This window comes from Natator depressus, chromosome 11 (assembly GCF_965152275.1).
Source record: "Natator depressus isolate rNatDep1 chromosome 11, rNatDep2.hap1, whole genome shotgun sequence".
In the NCBI taxonomy this organism is placed as follows: domain Eukaryota; kingdom Metazoa; phylum Chordata; order Testudines; family Cheloniidae; genus Natator; species Natator depressus.
The window spans coordinates 81,016,008-81,032,733 of record NC_134244.1 but is presented as its reverse complement, the minus strand read 5'-3'; the positions used below and the strand labels follow the sequence as shown (position 1 = coordinate 81,032,733).

The 16,726-nt window shown below is 56.5% G+C and overlaps 1 protein-coding gene and 1 pseudogene across 1 annotated transcript; both read right to left on the bottom strand.

Moving 5' to 3' along the window:
• Positions 1-1,629: 1,629 nt before the first annotated feature.
• Positions 1,630-5,950, bottom strand: LOC141995669 (antigen-presenting glycoprotein CD1d-like). The gene is made up of 5 exons (XM_074966930.1): positions 5,902-5,950; positions 5,159-5,437; positions 3,473-3,754; positions 2,849-3,145; positions 1,630-1,688 (listed from the first exon to the last, which is right to left on the bottom strand). Exons 1-5 carry the CDS (start codon positions 5,948-5,950, stop codon positions 1,630-1,632), a joined length of 966 nt encoding a protein of 321 aa, XP_074823031.1.
• Positions 5,951-13,725: 7,775 nt separating this feature from the next.
• LOC141996317 (U2 spliceosomal RNA) lies at positions 13,726-13,901 on the bottom strand (annotated as a pseudogene).
• Between the last annotated feature and the right edge of the window lie 2,825 nt (positions 13,902-16,726).

Sequence of the window (16,726 nt, the reverse complement as noted above, 5' to 3'; positions counted from 1 at the left end):
GTGAGCTGTGGAAAAGGACTTCGGGGCTGATCTCATTTGCATGGGCCCACCCACCTTGCCTAGGTGCTCAGCATGATGGGCTTGCTGGCCTAACGGTCACTTTTGGCTCGTGTGGGATCCCCAGTCTCTTTGTTATTGGGGCAGGGGTAATAAAGGTTGTGATCCTGGTTGTGTGACTCAAGGACAGCAGAACTGTACTTGTCATTTTTTGACTGAGGGACTCACCCCCAACTCAATGGTACTTGCTAGGCAGGTGACAAGGGTTCAAAGCCTAGTGACTTGAGAGTGGAGCTAGATGTTTGTATTGGGGTGGTGGATGCAGGAGTTCTTTTGTACAGGTATCAGGTGTCTCTCAGTTATGTAGGAGGTTTAATTTTGATTCAATAAAAAGCTGTTTTATATGTTGCAGAATTACAGCTATTAATATCTAGGTCTAAGTATTAGACCTGCTTTTGGATAGTGTCTCTGATGCAAGAGACTCTCCAGTGTGTGTGAGCTGGCAGGGAGATGTGACCAGGAGGGTGGCTGATGGAGAGGGCCAGAACAGAGCCCCTCAGAGACTGAAGCAAGTGAGATGCCTCCTTACTTCCATCCCCAAGGTGGGAGGTGAACTCTGCGGATGCACTGAGAAAGGACAGCAACTGTGAGTGGGGTGCAGAGAAGGGATGGGCACATTAATGGGACTTTTGGGTTGCTGGACTTAAGAACCCAAGGGGAAAAGGACACTGCCCAACTTGGTGGTGGGTCTTTTGCTCATGGTATAGGTTTATAAACCCTGTTTGTGGTGTTTCCCCAAATTAATGTCCCATTATTTCCCTCTTTTTATTAAAAGGTTTTTTTTGCTACACTCAGACTCTGTGCTTGCGAGATGGGAATTATTGCCTCTTCGAGGCACCCAGGGGTGTGTGTAATTGTTGCAGGTCACTGGGTGGGGGCTCGAGCCGGTTTTGCATTGAAAGGGAACCCCGAGATAATGAACACGGACCTTGTGGCTGCCAGCTCTGATGGGCAGAAGGGTTGCACCGGACCCCTTGTGCTAGGTGCTGCGCAGACACAGAACAAACCAACAGAATCTATCCCCAGAGCCCGTGGTGCCCCCCACCCAGCTCTGGAGGGGCCTTGCCCCCAGGAGCGCTCAACCCAGCCAGTGGCTTGGAGCGGCTTCTCTGCCATCCCATGGGCCATTCTGTTGTCAGGAGGTAGCTGGGCCTATGTCCCACGGTCAATCCGCTTGCTTCCCGGGCACCCCAGCTCAGCCCAAATGCCCTGCCAGGATCCCCTCCTGGTTCCCATGGCCCCCACCTTACCCTCTCCTTTTGTGTATGTAGCTGGGCCTGAACCCTGCCCCCAGGCCCTGGCTCCTGTAGCCCCTGGAGGGGCCTGCTGAGCAGCACCTCCCTGCAGCGTTTCCTGAATGGCACAGGCTAGTGCTGGCTCCATGTGGATCCTGGATCCCAAGCGTCCAACGTGTCCTAAACGTCCCAGAGGGAGGAGAATCCCATCCCCGAATCAGGGCCCTGAACTCCCAGTGCCCCGATCCAGACGGGGCCTCAGGGCCCTCTGCTGTGGAGCTGGGGGCAGATTCAGCCCCAAGATCCATGTCCCCAAGTGGGGGGCTGATCCCCACGTCTAAGCCGGTGCCGCCCCCTCAGGCTCTGGGTTCTCCTGGTCTGACGTCCCGGTGGCCCCTGGATGGAGAGAGCAGGGGGGATGGGTTATGGGGCGTAACGGCCTCCCCACCCCCACCCCAGAGAGGGAGAGGACTCACCTGCGTATTCTCCACCACAGCACCACGGCCACGGCGGCTACGGCCAGAGCCCCCAGCGTGATGCCCACGGCCAGGCCGGGGCCCCAGGGCCTGCTGTGCCCTGTAACACACAGGGGGTGATGTGCTGGGAATGGGCATCCTGTTCCCTCAGCCTCCCCTGCAGTCCCCCCATCTCCTCACCTGGGCCCTGCCGCATCTGGGCCCTGCCGCACCTGGGCCCTGCCGCAGGGCCATCTGCCCTGCCGCACCCCACCGCGGTTCCCTCAGCCTCCCCTGCAGTCCCCCCTGCTGCCCCCACTCGACCCACTGCCCTCAGCCTCCCCACCCTGACCCTGTTCCCTCAGCCACCCCGTCAGTCCCCCCTGCTGCCCCCACCCGACCCACTTCCCTCAGCCTCCCCACAGCCCCCCCTGCTCCCCCAGCCCCAACCCACTGCCCTCAGCCTCCCCACCCTGACCCTGTTCCCTCAGCCACCCCGTCAGTCCCCCCTGCTGCCCCCACCCGACCCACTTCCCTCAGCCTCCCCCTCAGTCCCCACTGCTGCCCCCACCCAACCCACTGCCCTCAGCCCTGCCCTACTTCAGCCCTGTTCCTTCTGCCATCCCCACCATCCCACCTCCCCCTGAAACAGCCCCACTGCCCTCAGATGCCCCTACCCTGACCCTGTTCCCTCATTGTCCCCCATCTTCCCACCCTCACCGCTCCCCCCACATTCCCAGCCCCTCAGCCTTCCCGCATGCCAGTCCTAGTCCCCTCTGTCCAATCGCCTCTGGACTCCTGCCTCTCTCCCCAACCCCCCCAGCCCTCCCTACCTCTGCCCCATTGTCTCCCCTCTGCCACACTCCATACAGCTCTCCCCACCCCATCCCATTACTTCTCCCCTCAGCCCCCACCCTGCCCCTCCTGTGCAAGTCCTGTCCCATTCCCCTCAGCTCCTCCTCCCTGCTCCCCCGATCCATCCCCACACCTCCTCTGCCTCTCCCCAGTCTCACTGCCTGGACCCCACCCTGCTTGAGATGGGCAGCAAAAGCCCCCAGAGACTACGACTGCACCCCCCACCCCCCGGGGACATGCACCTACCCCAGGGGATCAGCAGGCTCTGGCCCCCCAGGCTGCTGTGCTCCACCTGGCAGGCGTAGCTGTGCCCGTCGCCCGGCCCCACGGCCAGGGAGCTGCGCAGCTGGTAGGTCAGGTCCGCGTTGGGCAGGATCCCGCTGGAGCTCAGCCGCCAGCCCGGCCCCACCTCCTCCCCGTCCTGCAGCCAGGCCACGCGGACGGGCCGGGGGTAGAAACCGGTGACCCGGCAAACCAGCAGTAACGGCGCGGGGGTCCCGGCTGGGGGAGGCGCTCGGGCAAACACCACGGCGACCGGCCGCTCTGAGACAGGGGGAGAGAGACGGGACGGGGGAGAGGGACGATTCAGTCTGAGCCTCAGGGACTCACTCGCCAAGCCCAGCTCCATCCCCCGGGGTCCGGCGTTGGCCCCGCGCTCCTGGCCAGACCCCAGTTCTGCAGTTAGCATTGCTGACGGAATCCCCCTTCACGTCCTGTCTTAAAGTGCTGTGCAGTGTGGCTATGAAATCGCGACTGCGCTCCACCCCAGCTATAGCTGCACTGGTACCCGACACCTGTTTAAACAGCCCCCCGCACCCCACCCCAGAAGTGGCTGCATCTCAGTGAGCAGGCAGTGGTGTCCAGCCTCACCTTGTCTCGCCAGAGACTCTTTCCCGTACTGGACAAAGCTCTGGAGTTCACTGACACACGTTGTTCTCAGGAGGAACTGAGCCGTGGCAGACGTGCTCTTATCCTGGTTAAGAAAGTCCAGTTTCTTGAGGGCCAACTTATCCCCGCGCTGAGCGACCCAGGTGCCCGAGTCCATGTTGAAGCTGATGAAATCCTCGCCGTTCACCGCAGAGTCACAGAATTGCCGTGAGGTGCCGTTGAGGTGGAGCTCGCAACCGATGGAGACCTGAATAACAAAGGGGTCTGGCACAGAAAGGGCAGGGGTAATGAGGACAGGTCATTAGGAGGTCACCGGGGGGACAGGGGCAGGGGGCAGAAATAGAAAGATGGGGGAATAAAGACATTATGTCAGGAGCAATGAGGATGTTAGGCCACAAGATGGGGCCAGGGTTGTGGGGCGGCCCTGGATGAAGTTAAGAGCACGTTGCAGTTTCTGTTTAAAACTGATGTTTTCCAAGTGCTCTGAGGTCCACACACATAGTCAGATTGGCTTGAAAATCGCTGCTCTCCATCAGGGCCTTAGAGTTTGTGGTGCAAATTTGGGCTCCCTTGCTCATGGGTTTTGTGAGATACAGACCCCCTATCCAAATCACCAGACTTTTAAATGTTAATTTTTTAAAAAGTGATTTGTGATGCTCTAGAGAAAATTATGGCCCTGAGCCTCAATAAACTTACATCCCTGGGCTCCCCGATCTCAGCTCTGCACCGGTAGCAAGGACAAGTCTGGTTCCCAGCGTTACAAAAGTCCCTGGGCCTCGGTTCTGTCTCTGGTGCGTACGCCGGGCGGTGACACGCACCTGTGCCCACAGACAGTTCACACCTCTGCCAGCAATTGTCTCCTCAGCAGCCTCAGGGCATGACACACCGAGAGTCTCACACTCCGTCAGCCGGAGAGGCAGAAAGCTCTGAGCCCCAGGAGCATCTGTCTGAGCCCCATCACCGAGAGGTTCCTGCGGCTGCGAGCTGTGATCACAGGGCCGGCTGTCGCTCTGTCATGAAATACACATGCCCAGGCAGGTTGCCATGAAACTAGCTCTGCCCCAGCAAGGTGCAAGGGAGACTTTGTGGTGCAAATTTGGGGGCAGGTGGGTAAGGGGTTCCTGAGAGAAAGTCTCCCCCGAGGACCTTCTTTTACTGCTCCAGCACCAGACATCCAGTGCAGACACTGGGCTGAGCAGCTGAGAAGAGGCGTGCTGGGTCTGTCCCATGCCCTGGGGCAGCGCTGGTTCTGAGGGTGCGGGGCGGGATTTGCTTAGCTCTGCATTTCCTGCCCTTCCAAGTCATGTGTTGAAGGTGTCAGTTCTCAGTGTTCAGGCTGGCCAGGTTCCGGTAGCATGAACAAGGGCCTTTGGTTGGGCAAGTGGCTGTGAAAAACCATTTGCCACTGCTCAGGGGACAGGACACGGGGCTTTTCCCCTCGAGGGTGCACAGGCTGCAATCTGGCCACAGAGCTGGGGGACTGGCTCAGCGGGGTGGAGAATGGAAAATGGGGCTATTCCCTTCTAGGGCACCCTGGCTCCATTCAGCCTAAGGGCCAGGAACTGGCTGGCTTGACCCCCATCCACCCTGTCAGGACACACTCAGTTACTACAGTGAGTGTGTCAGTCCTCAGCTCCCTGCTGGTTGTGGGGACCGCTCCATACTCACAGTGCTCTCCTTCATCCTTAACAATTTTGTTAATAAGAAGGATGAAGTTGGACAGGTAGCCATGGAACATTGTCTCCAGGTCCTGCCACTGCCTTGGGGTCAGGCCCTGGTGGGCCCAAGGTTGCAGGAAGCGGATCCTGCAGGTGCTGCAATCCATGAAGTGGGTCTCCAGGTCTCCGAGCAGGGCCATCCCCTCCATGTTGCTAGAACTGGCGTTGTGGAAGACGGTGGTTTTGAGCAGCCGGAGGGTGAGAGACCCTGGGGGGACAGGAGGAGAGGCTGAGGGAGGGAGGGGAGAGGAAACAAGTGGAGGACAAAGTGGGTGAGGAGAGAGATTAAGGCGTCTCAGTCTTGTTAATGCTCCCTAGCTCCAGGGTTTTCCTGCTGAACCCTAACCTGCCTCCCCCCTCCTCTTGCACCCCAGCAAGGGTCACTAGTGCTGGATGAGTTCCTGGAGGACAGGTCCATCAATAGCTATTAGCCAGGATGGGCAGGGATGATATCCCTAGCCCCTGTTTGCCAGAAGCTGGGAATGGGCGACAGGAAATGGATCACTGCATGATTCCTGTCTGTTCATTCCCTCTGGGGCCCCTGGCGGAAGACAGGATACTGGGCTAGATGGACCTTTGGTCTGACCCAGTCCGGCCGTTCTTACGTGGTGCTGCCCCACCCTGGCCCTGGCACTATATCATGTGCAACCTCCCCCAGCAGCAAAAAGGGCAGGGAGGGGGGTCCCCACTTACCAGCCAGGGCCCCCCATGCCCAGGGGAGGAGCAACAGAGGGAGCAGCATCCTGTCAGGTGAAGGGGATCTGGGCTCTGGCCGGTGTCCGTGCGGTGGGACGAGGGGCCCAGGGTCGCCCACAGGCTGTCGATTCCTCCCCAGGCCACAAGCCTCGTCACCAACTTCTCTCTTTGTGTGTCTCTGCTGGGCTCTGTGCCCGCAGCTGCCAGCCCCGAGCCAATCAGGGCAGAGGGAGTCGGGGAGCGGAGGCCGCGCGGGAGGGGGAGCCCCGGCGGCAAGGTCAGAACTAGGGCCGGATCCGCGCCTAGGCAAACTAGGCCGGTATGCAGGACTCGCCTTGCTGGCCAGCGTCCTGCTCCTCACCCTGCCCAGGGGCAGCCCACAGCTGCACCCTCTGCCCTGGCACTGCAGCCAAACCTGGCCTAGCGTGGAGGGGAGGTTTGGGGGCCTGGAGAGGGAGTCTGCCCCCACTCGTGCTGCAGTGACAGGCCTGCCCTGTGGGGCTGGGCCTGGCTGCCCCAAGTGATGGGGGAGATCAGGGTGAAGAGTCAGAGTGGAAGGGAGGGCAGAGCCCCCCGCCATCTGCCCCCCCTCCCAGTTGCCCCTCCCTCTACCTGCTCATCTCTAAACCCCTTTGATGGGGTGAGGGCAGGTCTGGGGGTTGAGCCTGTCGCCCACAGAGTCCTATTTCCGCCAGCGCAGAATGAGCACACAATTGCTGCCCCCCAGCAGGGGGCGCAGTCCCACAGGGTGACCCCCCCCCGAACTGCGTGACGGCGGGAAGGAGGCCAGGGCAGTCGTAGCCACAGAGAGACCCCCCACGTCCTGCCGAAGGAAGCCAGGCGCCATCACGGTACCCACCCTGGAGCAGGGGCAGCGGGGTCCTGCGCTGCGAGACAGCAGGAGCTATGGGGAAGCAGCCGCCCGGCCCCCTGGACGCGCAGCGAGGGGCGCTCCGGGGGCGGTTGTGCCGTGGGTGCTCTGCAGTGCCGATGCTGGGGCTTGTCGGCATTTGCAGCCGGGAGCTTTGTTGTTTTGTGCCTTTTAGGGTCAACATTTGAGCCCCGAGGCAGCACACGAGTGACCATCCTTGACACACCAGCGCGTCCAGTCCCTGGGCTGGTACGAGTGGCAGTGCCACGGCCCAGGCCGGTTTATCGCTGCAAGGCCACGTGTTCGCACCAGGGCTGTGCAGACCGTGGTTTCTCTCCATTTCCTTCTGTGGTTTCAGGTTTGCTCTGACAGTTAACACACCAGCCAAACAAGGAAATACCATTAACCCCTGTTCCAGAGAGAAGCAAATGGGGAGGTGACGTGACCTGCCCGAGGTAACACAGTGAAACTGCAGCAGAGCTGGAAACAGAACCCAGGTGTCCTGACTCCTGTGTGAGGTGGTAGCTGCCAGACTGTCCTGGCCTCGCCCTGCTGTGGAGACTCTGACGGCCTTTCATTGCATGCCCCTGCCGTACAAATGCCACCCTTCTGCCGGGCGGAGTCGGCAGCAACCAGGGCCGGGTTCAGCATCGAGGGGTTCCTCATAACAATTCAGCACAGAACCCGCTTGAGTCCCCACCCGTAATCTGGGAAAATTAACCACCACCCCCGGCGCCTCTGAGAGCCAATGCTTCCCCCTCACTAAGTCGTGTATAGCAAAGAAAACCTTTAATAGAAAGAGGAAAGGAGCCTGGCACTATCGTGGTAAAAGACCATCACCACTAGTCATCAGCATATGACCGTGAGCCAAACGCCCACCCCCTCAGAGTACGTTGGGCATTGTCCTTTGCCTCAGCTCCTCACCTTGCGTTGGGAAAGTCCAACAAACAAAGGCTCATTCTCTCTCCCCCCCCCGCCCCTCTCACGGTTGCTGTCCTTGGCCAGCAAAGACCCGGCATTCAGAGCTGCATTCACGGGGCGGGAGCTCACGTCCCACCCCGGTTACAATGAGGGACGCCTCAGCTGCTATTGCGGCCATGACTGCAAGTGGCTTCCAGGTGCCACCGTTCACTCTGTGCACCGCTGTGCGGCTGTATCTCCGCCCCGTTGGCCACGGGCCTTCGCCGGCTCTGCTGCCACCTGTTTCTATTGCCACCTCGGCGATGCCACATCCTGAGCTCGCCCGGCTCAGCCCAGCTCTGGGGGGCTCCAGCAGTTAGCGGCTGGGCCTCACCTCGGGCAGGCGGAGCAGTTGCTTGCAGCTGTCTCAGAGCCGCTCTCAGGCCTAGCACTCAGGCCTGGTGACCCGGGATTTGAGCTCCGGCAGGCAGTTAACAGAAGTCTCATCCGCGCTGTCTTTCAGTGCTAGACAGCAGAAGGGTCAAATGGTGTGTGGCCCTTACACAGAAACACCCCCCGCCCCCGGGAGAGACACCTCTCCCGCCCGTTCCCCCTCCCCTGGGATCTGGCACCCCTGCCGCCTGCAGAGCAATGCTGTGCCAGGGACAGACATGCCAACGCTCCCCAATTCATCGCCAGAGATGCGATTTCTAAGTCAAATGAAGCCTTACTTCTGTTCCGGGGCTAGAACTCTCAGATGTCACCGATATATTTTTTCAGCTGAGTTCTCTCCCCAGGACATTGCTGTGGGGCTGAGGAGAGGCTCCCGCTGTCAGCCCCCGGCAGGCTGATCTCCTGCCAGCCTGGGAAGTGGGAGAGAGGGGACCCCAGGGCAGGCCCCAGGCCTGGGGAGGGTGAAGAACCCAGAGGAGCGGAGTTGAGGGCGGGAGGGCTAAACTATGGCCTGGGGACCGCAGGGGGGCTGTGTTACCAGCACACAATTCTCTGTTAGTCGCACACTCCTTTAGGGCCACCCACCTTTACCCTGACCCTAGGGCTCAAGGCGTAACCCTCTTAATGTAGGCACCCGCCCTTTCCCCATGCCAAGGGCTCAGGCAGAGCCTGACACTGCGGGTTTGGGGGTCTCTTACCAGTGACATAGCCTTACACAGTAATATCCTACTTACCCTCTCGTCAGCAACAGTTATTACCCCAAAATGCATACATTAACCCTAAAATGCTCACTACTCCCAGTCCCAAAAAGGCAGATAACTTTTCCCTGCTGGACAGTCAGGATCAGGTCATCTGGGGAGGCTGGGTGTTGAGGTCTGGCAGCTCTGACCTTGGAGCTGTGTCCTGGAGTTGGTTCCCAAGACCTTCCTTTTGGACCCCACTTTAGATAGTGAAACTTGAGCCTTGCTTAGCTGTACTGTAACCAATCATTGTACTAAAATGTTACAAACCAATCCTAACATAGTGTAACAAAATTCTCTAACCAATCCTACCACCTTAATTCATTCACACCTCGCAAAATGAGCCATGTCACAGACAAAATCAATCAAAGAACCGGACAGAGACCAGAGAGAAAACAATAGAGATGTGGGGATCATAAAGACAAAACCATAAAGAAATGGGGATTTTACACCCACAACTATTTATAAGTGATTGCTTGCCAGACAGAATGGGTCAAACTAAGTTTTCTTTAACCGCCTTAAGATCTGTTCCTTTATCTGGTGATGGTGGGTGCCATTAGGACAGGAGCCTTCCTAACAGCCCGATATTGCCCTGTTTTAATGTCGTTTAGATGGGATGTGAGGATGTAATAGCTCATGGCTGCTGCTCTCCTAATCTGGCTGCAGACAAAGTCCTCAGGCTTCATAGAATCATAGCACATCAGAGTTGGAAGAGACCTCAAGAGGTCATCTAGTCCAACCCCCTGCTCAAAGCAGGACCAAGCCCCAACTAAATCATCCCAGCCAGGGCTTGGTCCAGCCTGACCTTAAAAACCTCAAAGGAAGGAAATTCCACCACCTCCCTAGGTAACACATTCCAGTGTTTCACCACCCTCCAAGTGAAAAAGTTTTTCCTAATATCCAACCTAAACCTCCCCCACTACAACTTGAGACCATTACTCCTTGTTCTGTCATCAGCTACCACTGAGAACAGTCTAGATCCATCCTCTTTGGCACCCCCTTTCAGGTAGTTGAAAGCATCTATCAAATCCCCCCTCATTCTTCTCTTCCGCAGACTAAACAATCCCAGTTCCCTCAGCCTCTCCTCAGAAGTCAGGGCTTTTCCTCTAGCCACATAATCCTTACAGCCGAAGTGAGGAAGGTGAGGGCTGATGGGGTGGCAGGGGCTGTATTGAGGGTGTGAGTAGATGGTGAGAGTGCTGGGAGGGTGAACTGAGGGTGGTGGTGTGTGCGGGGAGGTGGGGGCTGAGGGTACCCACGTACGTAACAGAAACGCAGGCATCATGCACTCGGCCTTTTGACCTGCAAGTTATTACATGCTTTTTATGCATTGAGGCAAAAAGGGAAGCACTGTAGAGGGTACAATAAATAAGCCTCAGAATTCAGGGGTGGGATTGCTGTTGCGTTTCTCATGTGAGTTTGGTCTCCATATTTTTAATAGGGGAAGTGTATTTGTTTCATAACTAGAGAGAAATTGGCTGATTTACAGACACCACCAACTGTGCCTGCAACTGTGCCTGCAACGTTCCAGGAATGTGGGGGGCTAGAGAGGAGACCGGGAGGGGAGGCCAGGAGGGCCACAACTGTAGCTCTGAGTCGGAATGGTCTGACTCAGATTTATGGGAAGCCAGGAGCTGGGATTAGCCCCACACTTCCTGGCCGTGGGCAGAGAGATGGGCAGGAAGCTCCTTGGTCACTAGAGAACTTGATTCATGCCGAAAGGGGAAGCTAAAGTAAATTGTGGTGAATCAAAATTCTAGTGAAACCCTCCAGTGCAATTTCGTCATGGCCCCACTGGGGAGTCATTTCCTGGTGCCGCAGTGCTGTCCTGGAGCCATTCACCTTTCTTATTCCTCAAGCAGATGAGCAATTCCAGGACCACGAAGACCAACCACAGCACAGAGCCCCGACCCCAGCCAGCATCTTGTCCCTGGCAGAGCCGGCCTGCGCCTCTGTGACTAGAAGAGCACGGGTGGTTTGGGCTAAGCCCAGCCTCTCCTTCCCTTTGTAACGTCCCTGCTCTCTGCCCCTAGGGATGGGGACAGGTCTGAGACATGCCCCTGTCTCCCGAGGGCTCCACAGAGCTAGGGGTGCCCCAAGGGCTCAGGGAATGTGCCGGGTTCAGAGTCTCTTACCCTACTAAGAGGGGGCGCTGCAGGCTGATGTGCTCCACCTGCCAGGTGTAGACACCTCCGGGCTGGGAGCTCATCTCCATCATCACCAGGATCTGGAAGGACCAGTCTCCGGCTGTGCCTTCCCATTCTTGGACTGCTTGATTTCGGTCCCTGAGGAGTAAAACCCCGTCATGGACCAACCAACATCTTGGGGTGGGGCTGGGATCCCGATTTCAGGGGGGAAACTTTCACCTGGGGCTGAACTGAGAAGGAAGGGGAGAGAGAGCTGGGAGAGATGGAGTGGGATTCGGAGAACAGGTTCCAGCTCCCAAGTAACAGCCTTCCTTGGAAGGGGATGCCCAGTGTGGGAGTCTCTGCTCTGCAGCGCTTAGCTCTGGGGGCCCCCCTCTCTCTTTTCTTTCTCTCTCTCTCTCCTGAGTTAATGCAAGTCACTGAGAACCCAGCACAGTGTAGGACTCTGAATCATCAGAGATTGGCCATGGACCCACTGGCTCAACATATGATCTTTCTCAGATGCTTACCTGGTGTGTCTTGCTCACATGCTCAGGGTCAAACTGATGGATTGCCATTTTTGGGGCTCGGGAAGGGATTTTACTGTAGGGACCTTGGGTCACTTGCTTGAATCCTCTGGGTGTATCTCCCAAATCAATTCCCTGCCATTGCAGGGGCCGCAGGATCCAGTGCACCTCAGTCCCTCCTACTCTCTGCCTGCGGCAGACAAGAGAATAGTGGACAGATGGTCCCATCCAGATGATTGGGCTCTTTGCAGGGGTCACTCACTGGGTGGGGGGTAGTGGCCTGGGACGTGCAGGGGGTCAGATCAGATTATCTGGCAGTTTCTTGTGGCCTGAAACTCTACCACTCTGACTCAAATCTTTCTCCTCTTCTGCTCCTAGTCTGGAGAAATCATTGACAGAGACTGTTCCTTACACTGAAACAACGATATTTTCCCAAGGGGAAAGGGTCAGAAATGTCTCTTTCAGGGGTACACAGATGAACAGCTGATCCAAAACACATACTTTTGGAAAGTGCACCAAGAAGAGCAGTGTGAACACCAACAGACAAACAAATGAAAAGAGAGACACTTAAGTGATCTACAACTGACTGTAACACAAAACTAAAAGCAACAAGCCCCCAATTCTAAGATCCCAGATAAAAACAAACACTAATAACCAGCCTGAAACAAAGACAAAACATGGGAACATCACAATCCCGATACTGACCCCACAATTGTTTTCACTTTTCACTTTCTTTGAACCGAAAGATTTTCTCAGCTGGGAGAGGCCCCGCTCCTGGAAGCGCTGCAATACCAGGCTGACTTGTGTAATGCGCAGAGCAAGCCCCTACTCCACCACCAACACACAGCTCTCCAATGGAGAACAGACCAGACATCACACTGGTAAGAACACATGTAACTTAAAAGATAACATTTATGTTTCACAGTCCAAGAGACACAGACAAGGTTTTCATCTCAAGGCCAAGAGACCAAACATCAAGACACTTGGTCACAGCCTTTGAGAGACCAAGAGACTACCTACACTTGGTCTTAGCTCCGAGGAGCTGAGAACTGCAACACGACGCAGCCCTCCCGCTCCCGCCGCTTTCTACACCAGCAGGAGCAGCTCGCAGACGGACACCAGGCAGCATTAACAAGACTTTGAGAACTATGGAACTAAGTGGCAATCACTGCCCCAAAATCACTCCCCTACAACCCTTCAAAGCAAGAACTCTCCGCACAGGATTCTGCTCGCAGACAGAGAATTCCTTCCGCCTGCTTCGTTTAATTCATGTGGCCGGCTTCCCGGGCTCCTGGCAGGCACTGCTAATGTGCATAACCCGCCCACTGACATGTAACGCCATCTGTCAGCGTCAGCACTTACAGCGACAGGTCAAAGAGACTGGGCCAGCGCTAGGCCGGAGCCCAGTGCCCCTTTGGGCCCTGGCACAGCTATCTGAACCAGTCCAGCAGCGTCTGGCAGACACTTACAGCTTCGCTCACCACGAGTCCAGCGCCTTGTCTAGCCACTACCCAGATGCCTGCCCTGCGCTGACCCCCAGCTTTTGCACTCAGCTCAGGAAAACAAGAATAGAGAGCTGTGCTGTGCAGGGACATCATGCTGAGGGCAGTTCTCTGGTGGCGGGGTGGGTGCAGGTCAGCGTGATGGAATTTCTGGTCTGTAAAAGTGGGGGGCCCACCAGTGCCCGAACAGTGACCCTCCTACCACATTCCATGAGTCCCCTGACGCCCCATGCCTTCCCCCAGGCCCTGCCCCACTCCTTCCCCATGAGGCTCCAGCCTTACGACGCCCATTCCCCCTGCCTTCGCAATTCCCCTTCTCCCCAAGCGCTCAGCCTCGCGCCACACCTTCCCCCTAGTCCCGCCCCTAAACCCCCCCTTTCCCCGAAGCTTCGCCCCGCTGCCACCACATTCTCTCCCATGGGGACACAGATGAAACCCTCATCCAAACCACACACGTTTGGAAAGTGCATGAAGGGGATCTGTGCGAGCACAGACAGAGAACAAAATAAGAAGAGAGCCACTTCAGTGACCTATAAACAATAGTAAATGTAAGAAAAGCAGTCCCCCAACGCGAGAGACCCAATTTCAAACAAAATATAAATAACCAACCCAAAATAAATGAGTAATATATGAGCATTACAAAGCAGACACTAACATAAGAAATATTTTTCACTTTCTTTTAACCAGAAGATTCTCCCGGATGGAAAGTACATCACTCCTGGAAACACTGCAATACCAGGTTGATGCTTGGGATGGATGGAGTAAGCCCCTAATCCAGCTCCCTGTTTCAAAAATCCATTTAATATACAGTTCTCAAATAGAGAACATATCAAATATTAAACTGATAAGAACAGATTTAAAATTTTTGTTAAAGCTAATTTTAAAAAATTATACAGAACACAGGTTAAGAAAAGCGTGTCTGTACATCTGAGTATCGTGCTTAGATTATCCACAATTACGAAGTTTGTTTTAAACGTAATAAGGTACACATAGTGCATAATCAGCAACAATCCAAATTAAGGTGGATAAATTTAACAATACTCTTTAGGTATTAACATCAAAGTATTTGGGTACATCACTCATGAAAAGTTATACAGAGACTTGGCTGTGGGAAGCAAATATATCAATGAGTGAAGACTGTCCCTCAGTATTACAGAATATAGGTAGGTTGTCCATTTAGAAAATACAACCCACTAGGGAAGTATTTCAGTTAATTACTAACTGCATTTTCCATTGGCACTCCAGCATATCTCTCCTGGTATTGCTTATATCCAGTGATGTGTTCTAGGTAGATGATCCTCACCCACCTAATAGCATCCAACACCATGAGTTACCACATCAACCAAACATAACATCAAGCAATTCTCTGGACACTCACTCTTCTGCCAGGGCTCGCTGGTGATGACGATTCCCGGTCGCAGTTGGCTGTGTGCGCCATATACTCCACCTATGGCACCAGGATTCCTAGTCCTTGGCGTGCCTCGCACCACGTCCAATCGCGGCCTATATGCTTCCCCAGCCCTCGCGAAGCATCGCGGGCCTAAACGAAGCACAGTCTCACCCCTCTCCGACTCCCACAATGCTCCGCTGGCACCAATATCTGCATATTTAGTCAAGTGGCCCTGCCCCTCCTGCAGCCCACCCACGCCTGGCTCCTCCCCTTGCCAGCCCTAGCTGCGAGCCCAACAGCAGCCCCAGGAGCCCCCAGATCCTGCCTGCGTTTTCCCCAGGGCAGGCGGCCATAGCTGGCAAGGGTGCAGGAAACTTTCTAGAAGTGGGGGGCCAAGACCCAACTGCTGATAGTGGGGGTCACAATTTAAAGGTTTGTCCCCCCCAGGAAGCCCCCACTTAGCCTCAGTTTCCCCTCCCTGCAGTTCCCAGCTGTTCTCCTACCATGCCCTCAGGGGCACCCCTCACCAGCTCCAGCAGCTGCCACTGAGGGACCCAGCAGGGCCAGCAAGCTCTGGCAGAAATGGGGAGCACATGACCCCACATGACCCTCCACATTGCCTCTGAATGGCACCCCTGTGCAGGGGTGTTAAAAAGAGGGGCCATGCCCCTCCCCCCCCCCGGTTCCGCTGGGTCGTGTCCCCACTTGCCAGTTGAGCAGGGTTTGGTCTGGTCCCTCCTTGGCCGGGGACCTGAATGGAAACCAGTGAGCTAAAGGGGACTTTGTAGGGGGTGCTCTCCCCTTGCAGTCCTTGCACCAGCGCAGCCCTAGGGGGGCCTGTGCTGCAGGGCGTGGGGTATGGGCGCTCTCCCCTCGCAATTTGCGCTGGTCCAATGCACCCCCACAATGCTGGGGGGCACCTTGTAGCTGCCTTTCCCTGACACCGGGAAGTCCTAGTGCGATTCTCACAGCAGGGGGTCTGCACTGTTGGGGGAAGTGCTGAGGGACCCCATGCCATGGGGGTCAGAGGGTCCATCATCCCACTGAGACTCCAGGGGGGCTCAGGCTCCATGAGTCAGGCACAGCTTGGCCTTTTCACCGCTCGCACCATCCATCTCCCTACGGGGCTTCTAAGCCCCCAGTCTCAGCCCCTCCCATCTCTGCTGCATTCACCCGCCACCCACCATGGGGCAGGGCAGGGCTAGGCCAGGCCATTGTCCCACTGGCACAGCTGGGGTGGGCGGCCCAGAGAATTCAGTGACTGGCCCAGGCTCACACATGGAGTCACTTGCAGAGCCAGAAATTGAACCCCAGGATCCCAGCGCTTGAGCTCCTGGGCTCTCTCCTCTCCGCACCCCCCTGTCATGTCTGCACAGGTTCGGTTCATTGGCCCAGACCTGGAACTGAGCTTGGGAGATCCTTTCGGAGTGTCGGACCCTCCCAGAGGGCCCCACGCTACCTTCAGGGAAAGCCACATGGTGTCACCGCTTAGCAGCCCTGCTTCACACCGAGCTCTTCCTTCAGCAAGTCCATCTGGGTTGGAGCCCTCTGTGAGGCTTGAACCCCCAAAGGGAGCGATTCCCCCCGTTCAGTACTTGCAGGGACTCAGCCAGCCTTGGCAAAGCAGGCGGGTTTATTCGGTGACTGGAACTCAGCGCAGGCCGACACAGCTCAAGGAAATGGAAGTTACAGCAGAGTTCCTTTGCGGGATCTCCGAGCCCCAGCCAAGCTGTGTGGCCCCCTTAGGTCCTGCTCTGTGCGTCTTTATCCCGTTCCCCTCTTTGTCTCTAGTTTTGCTCCTTCTCAGTCCTTTGTTCTTGGCCAGAGTATTGTCGCTCAGCCTCCTTCCTGAGAGGCAGGAAGTCTGTACAGCTCTGGGTCGCTGGGCCTCTGCAAAGAGTAAACAGACATTTCCCCCCACCGATGCAGCATATAGGGGAGACTGAGGTGCATACAGTATTCATACAAAATATTACAGAAAAGTCCCACTCCGCCCCACCTTCCACCTGCCAGCCCACTAACAGCAGATTGGAGCTGGCACCCCCCGGAGGGCGAAGGCCCCCGTGTCCTATTCCTTGCCCCACAACGGCCTGCTGGTGGACTGGCACCGCTCTGGGCCCCGCCGTGCAGACACAGCACACAGTAGCAAGTGTCTGGCCAGGAATTTGTCCATCTCTTCTCAGCGTGGCTCAGGGCTGCTGTTCTACCTTGTAACAGGCTGGTCGGCGCAGCCCCCCTGCTCTCACCCACTAGACTCCGCTCCCCTCTCCTAGAGCTGGGGATAGAACCCAGGAGTCCTGACTAAAATTCCCC